At 38.9% G+C, this 13,850-nt stretch overlaps 1 protein-coding gene across 5 annotated transcripts in view; it reads left to right on the forward strand.

Annotated features, from left to right (window-relative positions):
* ARAP2 (ArfGAP with RhoGAP domain, ankyrin repeat and PH domain 2) overlaps positions 1–13,850 on the forward strand; it is a 164,172-nt gene that overhangs the window by 121,639 nt on the left and 28,683 nt on the right. For 4 of the 5 annotated variants that reach the window (XM_037064361.1, XM_037064360.1, XM_037064363.1 and 1 more), the window contains 3 exons: positions 1,404–1,472; positions 4,027–4,101; positions 6,806–6,923. In XM_037064361.1, coding sequence (XP_036920256.1) covers positions 1,404–1,472; positions 4,027–4,101; positions 6,806–6,923 — 262 coding nt within the window. The remainder of the gene's footprint in view (positions 1–1,403; positions 1,473–4,026; positions 4,102–6,805; positions 6,924–13,850) is intronic. The other variant, XM_037064364.1, reaches the window with a different exon arrangement.

Here is a 13,850-nt window from a genome sequence, read left to right on the forward strand (position 1 = left end):
GCAAACAAAAATACATATTTTATGATGTTTTTATTCAGATCTTTATGAATATTTTAAAATTAGGAAAATAAAGGATAGTTATATTTTATCTTTGATTTTTTAGATATAACTAGCTTTGTAACTCTGGCTGGCTTAAAGCTGTTTTACCATCTGGTGTCTGTTGGATAGAATATTTCTATTTATAGTGTTTTTATGTATTTGTCTCCTCAGTATGTGTACTTAGAGGTGTGAAATTATGAATTTACAAATTCAGTAGTAAATGCCAGACTGTTAAATTCTGCGTTTGAAAGCATTTTTCTGTTTTCATTGTGTACTGAATGGGAAAAAAGTGAAAAGTCTGAAATATGATTCTGTTTTTTACTAAGTCTTCTGTGTTCTAATTACTTAATTTTACAATTTGCTATTTTTATGAAGCTAATATCTTCATGTTTCATAAAAAGCTGTTAGAATAACAGTGGCTTCTTAGTCCAAAGAAGTAAAAATAGAGGACATAAGGCCAGGGTTTGAAAATGTGGGAAATGCAGGGGGTACAGGTCAGCGGTCCAGTGCCACCATCCGTTCTGGCATTCCTGTTTTGTTATTTAATGTTTTTCAGCATTCCATTCCATGGTATTTTAATAGATGACTTGTTTTCCAGCGCTATAGACATACTAGATGAAATCAGATGAGTTAATGTTACTGGGTTACTGTTTGTAAAGTTCTTATGTTTTTATGGTAACTGATTACAACATTCCTTAGCACAAGGAAGGGACTATATTTGTAAAATAAAATAACCATGGTTTGTATCTTAATTTATATAGTAATGGACACCAGAGTTGTCATGTTCTCTTTGCTCTGTGGTCTCCTTTTTATCTCTTTGTATATGTGTTCGCTGTTTTTGGTCAGCAGCAATTTCTATGCAATACTTGTAATGCTGAGAAATGAAAGAAGTAGCAAAAAATAATGTGTGGCTTTGCATGCTCTCTTTATTTTTTTATATTTGTACTGTTCCATTAATAAAAAATAAAACTGTGTCTTCATAGTTTCGTTAATTCCAACTTTAAATGGAAATTTCATGAGCACTTAAGAAATATTTTAGTTTGAGAAAAGAGTCTTGTCTCTCAACCTAATCAGACTCTACCAGCCAGTCACCTCCCCTGCGCTTACTAAACTGCCTTGGGAGAGGGGCTTCTGTTGATGGAACCTGTGGCCTGAGGTGCTGTCGTCACAGTGTTCTGACCTTCGCAAAGCTCTGTTTTGTTGGCTTTCGTTCTGCCCTAGCTGTGTGGGACGACACTGGCTCAGATGGCCATTCTCATTTGCTGTTACTTGTTGGTCTTTAAAGTCCTGAAGAAACTTATGAGAGGATGAGTACCATCACTCCATGTTTTTTATTAGAGTGTCCCAAATTATATTTTAAACAGGTTAAAGAAGACCAAGTCAAACAAATGGACATAGAAAATAGCTTTATTACCAAGTGGAAAGACACTCAAGTGAGTAGTAATAGTTAGATCTTCAAAGAATTTTAAATTAAAAAAACAAACAAACTACAAAACAAAAAAACTTCCATTGTAAGTAAAGCCATTTGTTGTGTTTATTTTCAAGTCTCGGTGTGAAGCACAGTAAAATTAATGGGCAGAGGGAACCAGCATGAAATCATTGTATACTTCTGCAGCGTGATGCATATATGCAAAATGCTGAAGTTCATTCATGTAAATTTTTCAAAATATAGAAGGAAAAGTCAGTGTTAATCTTATCAAAATATCCTTTATAAAATCAGGAAATAAAGTTTTTATTTATAAAAGCACTATTGAAAATGCCAGTGGATTTCACAGGAAGCGTTTAAAGTAAAAAATTCTGGAGTAAATTGAAAATTCGGGCTCCCTAGTGATGCTGTCAATTATGATTTTGAGCATATAAATTACTTCTTATGTGCTTTTGCTCTGCCTGATCTTGGAGGATTGCATTAGTAATAATGTTTCTATGTGGTCTTTGTAACATATGCTAATTTATGTCTTAAGCTGACTTTTCTAGACCTTCTCTTGCCTTCTTCAGTAGTATTGGATTTGTGTATTCAGGTAGTACTGTACAGCTGAATACATCTCCTTGCTTGATGACTATTCATTAGACTTGCTTAAAATTGATCTTAAATCTTCTTCTGGTAACTGGGAATTACAGTGTATTCAGGGCTCCGGTGTAAAGAATAGAAGTGGGTCAAATATATTTGGTTTATCAGATGCACTCAGAATGAGGCAGATGCTTCCTTATTAGTCAAACCCTAAACTCAGCTCATTCCTAGGAATGAAAGATTCGATCCTAGTTAGAGAAGCCATTGAGCTATTGTTCTACAGGAGGGAGATGAGGAAAGGAATGCTTTCATTCTAGAGCCTTGATCCCTGGGTACCAGTCCTGGGAAACTAATTCCCTGAAGAAGCATTTCCTTCATTTTGACCCAAAGTAATTAATGCAGCCTCCAGGGGAGTTAGCTGTAAGACTAGAAAAAATCTGGCTCATTATCAGTTAGTTCTCCCGGATTCTTGCTTTTGAGGGGGGAGTTTCGTTCATGAAATAAGAGATTGTGTGAGCCCAGGGGATACTCAAATTGACAGCATTATCTATTCTGTTTTACATAAATCATGAGGACCCTTCTACATTTTTATCTTTCGTATTCATATTACAATAAAGAAATGAGTCTTGAATACTTTCTAATGAAGAATAAGTAAAAATAAGGAAAGAATTATCCATAAAATAGAATAATTGGAAAGGGAAGTAGACGTGTTTAGAAAAATCAGTCCTTTTGCTGAGTGTTTCTTTGTTCCCCCAGCTCTCCTCTGGGGTCCTCTGACAGTCCCTGTTACCTCTCTTTGAACGGCTCAGCTGTGCTTGTTTCTGGCCTCCCTCTGCGAGTACATGGTGTTTGCTTTTTTAATTTTTAAAGATGTATCCTTCCTGGAGAATTGTTTATGCAAACACACTGAAAAGGAAAAATGTCAACTGTATTTCTTCTTCCCTCGTATTTTTGTATAGCATCGAAAGTGAGAAAGGAAAATTGGAAACAAGCTTTTCCAAGCCGAAAGTGTCGGAATAATTAAGAACTTTTCTTCAAAGTACATTTTTAATGTTTTCTCCACAATTTGACTCATTAGGTTTTACTCTGAGGCAAATTTGACTTCAGAATGATTCTTTCCCTATTAAAAATTGGATGATGGATACTATTTCTAAGTGGTTATGCAACTTCAGGGAATTTCAAGAAAAAGCCAGTCAAGATATTTTTCATAGATTGATTTGGTTCTTTGTTAATCTCCTCCACATTATACTATAAACCTCTACATAACATTATCTTATGCTTTTTATTTTCTGGCTGTATCTTCTTCACTTAGTATGTCTTCTCAGGTATACTAGTGACCTAAAATAGCACTAACGCTTGGCTAAAGATAATCAAAAACTTATCTTTATTATCTACCTTATTTTATCACTTCACCTTCATTTTTTCTTGCTAGGTATTCTTTCTCTGTAGTACAAGTCTGACCTAATTTATCCTCAGATTCAATTTTTAGACACGTTTTCTCTGAAGATTTGGCAGGATCTATTTTCTCTTTTAATTATTGGTATCAAGCCTACCCTATAGCTTAGGGAAGAATTATATATGGAATTCTACTCTGTATTACATATAATGAAGAATTAACCATTTTCATTCCTTATTTTGTATAAGAACATCTGTTGCTATAGCATGCATACTTTTATCTAGCGAGATTCATTATTTCTGTAAGACTCTAAGGGTATTGGAGGACTCTAAACTCTTTAGTAAGAGACTAAAAAGCCTTACTGTGATGGGTGTTGCTGATTGTAAATTTGTGTAGATTCCTTATCCTTAATTGCCCATGTCTGGTAAGTGGGTGTCATCACACTGGTAATGGGGAGGTTGGCTGGTTTCATTATTATAAAATATTTAGAACTAGGTCTAGGACTTTCTCGCTGTCTTAAGCGTCATATGTGTGTTCTTGCAACATACTTATATTTGCTGTCTTCACATCTGCCCTTTTCTAGGTTTCCCAGGCTGGAGATTTGTTAATTGAAGTGTATGTAGAAAGGAAGGAACCAGACTGCAGTAATATAATTCGGGTGAGTCCTAAAGATGACCGTAAAGAGTACCCTTGGGAATTGCACGTGTTAGCATTAATTTACATGTTTTGAATTTTTTATCATGTCTTATAGCTTATTTTACATGTCCAGTTCAAACCATGAAGCCAGGAGTGACTTTTCAAAAATTCCTCTGGGAATTTCATGTTTTTAGTCACTTGGAAAGAGTGCATCTTACATGCTTTAGGTTAAGGTTAGGATTTTCTATCTATAGGTTCTAGAAAACAGTCTGAGCTTAAATTTGTGGTCATTCCATTCTTAGGTTCTCATTTTTAGGCCAGTTATCTACTCTGAGCCTGTATCTTCTCACCTGTAAAGTGAGGAAAAATTATAGTATATTACATCATAGCATGATATGAGCACTCAGTAAGATAATGCATGTAAAACACTTAGCAAATGCTCAGCACATTGGTGTTTAATAAGTTAGTATTATGGTTGTCGTTCATCTCCCACCCTTGTGTCATAGACTTGAGCTTCCAGTCCAGCAATCTACTTGAATATTCAGTAACTTTTCTTTCCTAAGACTGTTAATAATTTTCGTGCATTAATACGATCCTCGCCATGCTACCATATTTGGTACTTAGTCTGCCTCAGAGAGAGTAGCAGTGGTATCTCAAATTCCTGCTGAGGAGGAATGTATGAGGCGTAGGCATTCTGCCACGTTGCAGGAGAAATTCATCTTTAGCTTCTTACCACTTTTAAAGTTGAAGGTTAAACAGTCTTAACATGATGTACTTCTGGATTTTAGTTTTGCTGAACCTGCATTGTTGATTTATGTATTTTTAATAATTACGTATTCTGACTACGCAGCACTGATTACCTTACTTAGAACACGGGGCTGAACCACGATCATAGGCTGTGGTCTGGTGACCCCTTGTCCACACCGTGTTTCTCATGCTGGTCCTGTGATGGTGATCACAGGGGACTGGAGGAACCAGCAAAGTTCTAACGTCAGAGTTGGTATTCACAGGACTTAACTCTGCCTACACCTAAACTGTTAGTTTGATTTTATCTTACTAATTAAGCCACAACAGAAATTATTACACATGAGCAAAGTTTTTATTTTTAAGTACAGTTTATAGACAAAGGACTGTCTAGTTTTACCTTTAGAATTCTCTTTAAAAACATTGAAAAACCACAGAAATAATTGTAAACATTTGCTCAATGCTTAAGGCTTTGCAAATACAATCTTTAGTTGTATTTATCTCAGCTGTACCTAAATCCAAGGAGGCAGGTAGAGCCGGCCCCAAGTTTGTAAGAGTAGGAACTAGGAATTGAAAAATCATTAAGGCCAGGACTCAGACCTGGGTTATCATATTCCAAAGCTGATATTCACTGTGCTGGTGTAGGGATTCTCTAGAATAATGATTCCCAAAGCGTCCTCGCGGAGCTCCAGGTGTCCTGAGGGAGTCGGTGGGCTCCTCCTCAGGTGAGGCGTGCAGTTCCGGGCCTCTTCCCGACGGCACTCTGGAACTCCCTCTTTGCTGACTGTTGTACAAATTTGGTTTCTCAGTAATTTAGTGTTTTAAGAAAAGGCTGTACTTGAAAAATGGTAAAGGCATTCAGATGAACAGCCTCATTGAAATGAAACATCCACTACTGATTCTACTGCTTACAGTTCTCTACTTTTCCCAAATACTGTATTTTTTTTCCTTCAAGCTTATACTTTATCGGGCTTTTCTGAATAGTAAACAGTAGATTTTATGTCTCATTAATGTATTCCAAAGCAAGTCGTGGATTCTACACAGTTCAAAAGGTAGAATGTATAAGGATAAAGAATGAAATATATTGATATTATTTCTCTATGTGCAGTATAATTAATAATGGACAAGAAGAATGGAAGTGAGCACATTTTCTTCCTAGGAAATTTAAAAAATAGATACATACTTTTACTGAAAATGTGCAGTTAGACTAGTCTAATGCTTAAAAAGATATTTTATTTGTTTAATATTATAACTAAATTCTAATTGAAGAAAGCCAACTTGCTTCTGGCTAGCATGCATTTCAAACTGGCAAAAGTAAAAACAAGAAGAAACAAACCAGAAATCCCAGAAGTCCCTGGAGAAGGTGGTGTGCTTCTGAAGTGGCCTGAGGCTCTTGGACTCTTACAGAGCTGGCCCCAGGCTGGCTCTGCAGACGCTGCCCTGTGCCCGGAAATCCTGGCTGCAGTGTGCTTTGGTGTCCCACCATCTGTCACTTGGCATGACAGGGCATACCACAGATCCCTGAAGCCCCGAGGCTCTTTGGCATGGCAGACAGCAGTCAGCTGTGTATAGTTTAGGCATCAGCCTGAATGAACCAAGTCACTTTGAACTCTTGATTATAGAACTGACGAGCGAAAGGTTTTACTCCTGGGAAGACCATCGGATTTGCTCTCATGGATGGTCTGTGTGTGTGTGTGAATAAGTGGATTCTTCCCTTCCGAGTGATTTAAATGTTCACTGAGAACAGCTTTCTTCCTGATTATGTCCATGTTGTAAAAACTTTTTGTACTCACATTGAAATGTATTTCATGGAGAAGGCGTAAATAGGCTATTTTCTCTGGGTACTTAGAGACGTTAGTTAAAAACATACTAAGAAGAAACTTTGGGTATCGTAAGATGACAGATGGCAAGTATTATCACCCTAGCACAAGGCTGCCCCTGTGTCTGACGTGTATGCTAAAGAAATCTTGCTTCGTTTACAGATATCGCCAGTGACGGAGGCAGAAGAATTAACTAATGATATATTGGCGATAAAAAATATTATCCCTACAAGAGGTGAGATCTGGACCACGTTTGAAGTCATTGAAGCTGAAGAGCTGGGTAAGTGACATTCACGCCAGGGACTCTTAAATCCCTTATGGTATGAAGAACTAGTGTTTGTGTGACGTCGTTACTGCATTTTATGTCAGTCTGAAGATTAACATTATGAATTCCCTTCTATTCACTGTGCACAGGTTGATATGTGTTATTGCCACTGGAGGTTGCCCGCTTATAATTTTACTCCTCAAAATAATTAGATTATTTTATTGACTATAAAAATATAGTGAAAAACATTAGTCATCTATGTTGTCATCTATTCTTTACAAGGACAAGCCAATTGATTTGTGACAGAGTTCTAAATGTCACCACCATCATGCACATATTCCTGTATACTACTTATTTAACAAAAAAATGTTGACTTAAAAGATTATTATTTAAAAATAATTTTTTAAGCCAATTATGTCTTTTTCCTTTCCGTGTGTCCTTAGTGGAGTGGACAGGTATTTTGTCATCTCTCATCTCAGGTGTGGAAGGATAAGGAGAGCTTTAAAACACCTTGTCTTACACGAGTCGTAAAATGCTGAATAAGCTTAAGGTTCTAATGACACCATTTGGTTTTAAAGACCTCTAGGGGAAAAAAAGTAAGATGCAGAATGTCTTTGTGCTTTGGCCATCTGTCTAGCTGATACTTACTAAGGTCTGGGGACCCTTTCAAGCATAGCTGTCACACTGCCAAAAGTAGAGTCTTGCCACCTGCAAGCTCAAGATAAAAATTAAAATTCACCATTGAAATGTACGCATTGTGTATCATTAGGAATGTTGTGATCATTGTTAGAATGAAATGGGATTATCAAAGACCTTGTCTTTCATCACTCCATTCTTAATGTTTTTATGTCTTCATTTTTGTTTTTGTTTTGTTTTTTTGTCATGCACACTTCTTTAAAAATCTTACTTGTGTTAAAACACTGTTTTTTAACATTCACTGTCCCGATTCAGGGACTCTGGTGCTTTGGTGTCCTTTCACCCCTCTGCTCCTCCACAGTCAGGCTCAGCCTCTCCCGTTACAGAAAGTCTTCTGGCAAGTGACCCCTGGGCCTACCCCCCTCTTCCCCAAAGCCGAGTCTGATGGCTTTGCTGCAGGTGTTGCTTTACTTGTCCTTTCCATGGCATTTATTGTTGGTGAATCAGTTCCCTTTTTCCTTCAGAAGTCTTCACTGTTTCGTGCTGGCTAGATTGTCCCCCTGACCCTCTTAATTACTTTATTTCATTTGTCAGTTCTTCTTCCTCTGTCCCCCAAGTGGTGGGTTCCGGCTGCTCCACTCTCCCTTGCCTTCTTGTCTCACTTGACATGTTCTTTATAAAGCTCTTGTGTTCTTAGTGCCTGACTCACACATGTGCACCGCTGCTCCCCAAATGCCTCTTCGTCTGTCTGGCCCCCTTGTTTACCTCCTTTGATATCCAGATTAAGGGTGTATTGTACCTTGTCTTCTCTTTTGTTTTTATGGTGCCCATCACATGAATTTATATTCATCCCTCCAATGGGAGCATGATGGAAGGAAGGAGGGACTGACTCTCTTTTTCTACCTCTGGTATCTGGCACAGTTCCTGATAGATAGTTGTCATGTAATTAAAATCTCTTGCACAAGTGAAGCACAATTTTGTATCACTCTATGGTTCAATGGTGATAGAGTCTTTTGATTTGTGTTGTTTAATTTTAAGGAAAGGAACTAGGTGATCAGCTTCATCATATTGTGAGTAAATGATGACTCTTGACCCTATTGCCAGAGCTATCTTTCTGAATCACAAATAGGATTGTATTGTTCCATCATTTAAAACCCTTTTATTATTTACTCATTGCCTATGTGTCCTGCAAGACCCAGCTCAAATGCCCCTTCCTCCATGATGGGACTTAGATAAACACTGTTCCCACTGATTTTTTTCTGGTTGTTTGCTTCTAGTCCTATGACACTGTGGGCTATCTAGTTTACTGAATAGTAATATGGGTATATCTGTCTCTGCCCTGGACCTCACATTCTTTAGGACTTTCACATGTCTTTCAGACTTTTCTGTCTCTCACTGCCTCTAGCATAGTACATCGATGTGGAACACAGCCTGCAAATACCTTAATGACTGAGGTGGAACAGAAAATTCTGTCGTACCCCAACAGAATGCCAGGCATTCTGAACTTGACTAACCTGGATCATTGCTTCTTGGATACATGTATGAAATGGGCAGACACATAAAAAGTGACTTCTGCTTGTAGATGAGCAACCACTCGGATCTCTCAAGGCCCCTTTAGGCCTGAGGAAGTGGATCGTCCCCTGCCCCCTTCTGTTTCTCTTTCTTATCCATGGCAGAATACTGAATCGTGGACTGGGGGCTAGGCCTCCTCTCCCTTCCCCCCTCGGTCTCACAGGGGTGGAGTGCAGGCATATCTCTGGGTCCCAGCACCGGAGCTCCGTGCCTTGGGGCGCCGGTGCTCCCTGCTGAGAGCAGCCGACGGAGTATGAGGGCAGGACGAAATCCTGCGTCGTCAGTAGAGAGATCACAATGTACTTGGCACATCGTTTTTAAGTTTCATCCGAGAAGGTGAAGGGAGGCTTACCCTGAAAATGACTGATGATAAACCTGCGTGTGACACTGGGCACATCACAAATGAGAAGGTCGAATTGGGGTGGGTCTTCCGTTGTTTTGGTTGGGTTTTGGTTCTGATTAACACACAGTTACCATGTTGAAATGATGAAAAGACTGCAAGACCTCAAGTAGTTTAGATTTCTGAATGTCTCCTATATAATCAGAGGAACACCTCACGTGCATCAAGAAAGAATACATTTGATGGAGTTAAGAATTCAAATTTGTCATGATTTTATTTTATTTTTTATTTATTTATTTTTTAAAATATTTTATTTATTTATCTTTTTAGAGGGGAAGGGAAGGAGAGAGGAAAGAAACATCAATGTATGGTTGCTTCTCGTGCATCCCCTGCAGGGAACTGGCCCCTGCTGGGAACTGGCCTGCAACCCAGGCATGTGCCCTGACTGGGAATCGAACTGCGATCATCTGGTTTGCAGGCCCGCGCTCAATCCACTGAGCTACACCAGCCAGGGCCAAATTTGTCATGATTTTAATGTTTGGTCAACTGTTCAAGTAGAAACGCCAGAGAGAAGACGAAGCTGATTTTCACGGCTGTTAGAGGAGCAAAGTGAGGCAGAGCCACGGAGGGCCTGTGACGTGTCGGCTCTCTGAGGCAGCGGGCTCTGTGGCTCCACCTTGCCTTCTGAAGTGTTAGAAGCTTTATGGCTAGAAACACGCAGGGGAGATAAAGTGAAATATAAAAAGAAGGTAGAAGTGAAGGAATTGGTTGTCACAAGATTGTAGTTGATAGAAAAATGCCAGCAGGGAATTGGTGCTTTTTCTGATGGAAATGCAAATCCTCCAAGTAGGCAAGTAACCAAAAACAAACAAATAAATAAATAAATGGATAAATCAGTGAACCGGAAGTGCTGGGTTTTATTTTAGGTGTCTGTAAATTTTAAAGCAGTAGTTTTCTAATCTGTCCTATCTGTTGCATTCTTTGTATAATGACTATTTTGTAGTATTTCCTTTGCTCTCTTTTTTTGAAAAAAGATTTTATTTATTTATTTCGAGAGAGAGTGGAAGGGAGGGGAAAAGTGAGGGAGAGAAACATTGATGTGTGGTTGCCTCTCGGGTGCCCTCTATTGGGGACCTGGCCCACAACCCAGGCATGTGCCCTGACTGGGAATTGAACCAGTGACCCTTTGGTTCACAGGCTGAGCCACACCAGTCAGGGCCCCTTTCTTTACTATCTTGAGACAGTTTATTATACTCATTTTTAAAACATAAATATAATACCTTAATTATAACGTAGAATGAGTAAAAGGAAGATATGTAATATAACACATAATATTGGCACACTCCTCTGTGGCCAAAGATAATGAAACTAGATTCTCACAGCTGAGTGGAATCACCGTGGATGTGATAGCTACAAATGCAGACAGATAGAAGATGTCCCTTTGTGACTCCTCCATCCCTGGAAGCATTGCCATTATTGGTGACATGGTGTCTTAGTCCATTTGGGCTGCTGTCACAGAATTCTGTAGACTGGGCGACTTACAAACAACAGAATTATTTTTCTCTCAGTCCTGGAAGCTGAGAAGTCCAAGATCAAGGTGCTGGCAGAATCAGTGTCTGGTGAGAGAGCCAGCTTGCCAGTTGACAGAGGGCTGTGTTTCCTCTCTCTTCTCACATGGGAGAAGGGAGCTTTGTTGGTCTCTTTCATAAGGGTGCTAACCCCGTTCATGAGGGTTAGCGCACTCACCTCTGCTTTCCACAGGTGCTTCCCTCTCATGTTATCATACTGGGGACTAGTTTTCACCCTAGGAATTTGTGCGGTACAAACATTCAGATCCTAGAAAATGGTGAACAATTCTTAGAAAGTTCTGACCAAGCATGATCTCCTTTGGCTTTTATAGTTGTAAGATTTTCGTGGAAAAAAAATACATCATATTATAACCTTATGAAATATTTTGAGAATTCATATGTACAGAGCTGAGTTAGATTCTAGGCTCAGTAAATTTTCCCTTTAAATGACTGTTTAGTGGGACATTTGAAATTTGTACTGGCTGGAGAAGTCTTTCTTTGTCTCATTCTTTGAAAGATGCCTGGCATCCTGACCCACTGCTGTAATTGTTAGGACAAGCTGAAACCTAACTCTAGGTGAGGCAATTACCTTTCTCAAGAGCTAATCTTATAAAGCAAGCTGTTATTTTAATTCCTCACCTTAAAGCTGAGCCTGTCCTGTGCCTCTATAGCCCATGTCCTGTAGGTTCCTTGAGATGCCGAAAGGTAGTAACTACCCGAGGGGCCTCATTTAAGTGAGCTTCTTCCTGGAGAAGTTCAAGTTTGTGAAACACTTTCTATGCAGCAATATCGTAATGAAATGTTTTCTTGATTCTTCCTCATAGCTGCGCTGATAGACCGGGTCTGTTCATTTTCCGTTAGGACTCTCCCCAGCCCTTCTCTTGATCGACACAGAAATTGTTGTCACCCTCTAATTACAGGGACAGGACAGAGAAAGATGTGCCCAACTCTAAGCTTGGCACCAAGGATTTAATTATTGGGCAAGTCACGGTTGTCTCAGGAAATCCTGTGTGTTATTGCTGCCAGAAATTTAATGACAATACCTATAATTTCAAGTGAAAAATGGATAGTTCTCTTTTTAACACAGGGGGCCAGGGTTTTTCCTGTGCACAGTGTTTTAAACTATTAATAATGTGATTTCCCTGGCCAAACAGCCACCTCCATAACCTGTTTTTCTCAAATAACTACACTGACTCTTGGGCCGTTTTTGTGCTATAGATAGTACACAAACGAGTGATTTATTTTTCATAAGGCCCTAATGCCAAATGGCTTACGTACCATGTTATCTATGATGACAGGTGGTTGTAAATGTAACTATAAATAAGAAACATATTTGTAGGCACTTATATTCCAGCAATGTTTGAAAAGTCAGTTTTTTTTCTTTCTGTTATTTCTTTCTTATGGTGGATGTTAATGCCCTTTTTTATAATTATAGCATTTGACAGTATAATAAACATTTATCTTTTCATCCCGCTTTTCAGGTCTGTTTTTATGCAGGAACATGAATCCTCAGGATTTTTGTTCTCCTAAAGCATTTTGTACTATGAGACTGATGTGAAAAATACACTTGACTAATTTTTTACACACCTGCATTTGCCTCTCTATCTGCTGTGACATACTTCAGTGTAAGTAAGCACACGGAGAGCGGTCACTGTAGTGCCTGCTTGTACAAGTAACCCTCTTTACTATAAACAGTCGAATATTCGGAATTCTCATTACCAGTTTAATCTTGTAATGGAGAAGGGTAAGCTTTTTCAGTCCAGATGCTGTTTTCCAGTGAAGAATGTCATTCTTGCCTGCAAGCCAATGGCAGGATCATCAGTTTCCTTAAGGGCAGAGTGTTGGAACCATCTTGCTATTATTTCCTACCACCTTCTCACTAAGGAGGAGAAAAGGGGAGTAGGGGAAATGTGAACCAACATTGGTTTTCACTTGGCTTATGTCACCTTGTTCAGTCCTCACAAAAAAATCTTTGTGACTTGACGCTTTTTCCCCCAAAATTACATGTGAGAAAATGATCACGTGTGGGCCTACCTACTTACCTGAATGAAACTGAGTGTCGCCAAGATTGGGGCTGTGCAGTGGGGTAGATCTGAGGTTCAAACCTCTGCTTTTCACTTTAACCAGCTGTTGCCCTTTGGGCAGGTGGCTAAGTGTCCCTGGTGCTTGGGTTCCCTGACATGTAAAGTATGAGTAACAGTAGTAGTTAATGGGGAGCGTTGTGAGAATCAAAGGTGATAACTGATGCAAAGTATCCAGGGTACGTAATGTTTGACACATAGTTGTTATTCCAGAAACAGCAACTGTTCATAGGATCAGTAGTATCCCCGAGTTTGCAAGCAGTAGAAAGAATTATATAACATGACATGTAAAGCTAGTGCTGATTCTATAATTAGTTTCTTTATGATATTACTGAGTGTATTTTCTGTGCTGTACATCGCATCCCCATGACTTACTTTGTAACTAAAAGTTTGTACCTCTCAGTCCCCTTTTCCTTTTTGCCCTTTTCCACGCATCCCCTCCCTCCTCCTACCCCTGGAAACTGTCAGTTTTTCTCTCTGTGTCTGTGAGTCTGTTTCTGTTTCTGTTTTGTTTGTTCATTTTGTTTTGTTTTGTTTAGATTCCATATATAAATTCAAATCACACAGCATTGTTTTACTATTTCTGACTTACTTCACTTGCATAATGCCCTCTAGATTCTTCCATGCTTCCATAAATGGCAAGATTTCATTCTTTTTTATGGCTGAGAAATATTCCATTGCATATACCACATCATCTTTATCCTTTCACGAACTGATGCCCACTGAGGCTGACTCAGTGTCTTGG

The sequence above is a fragment of the Sturnira hondurensis genome, unplaced genomic scaffold (assembly GCF_014824575.4).
Source record: "Sturnira hondurensis isolate 20B ecotype Veracruz unplaced genomic scaffold, ASM1482457v3 Scaffold0015056, whole genome shotgun sequence".
Taxonomy (NCBI): domain Eukaryota; kingdom Metazoa; phylum Chordata; class Mammalia; order Chiroptera; family Phyllostomidae; genus Sturnira; species Sturnira hondurensis.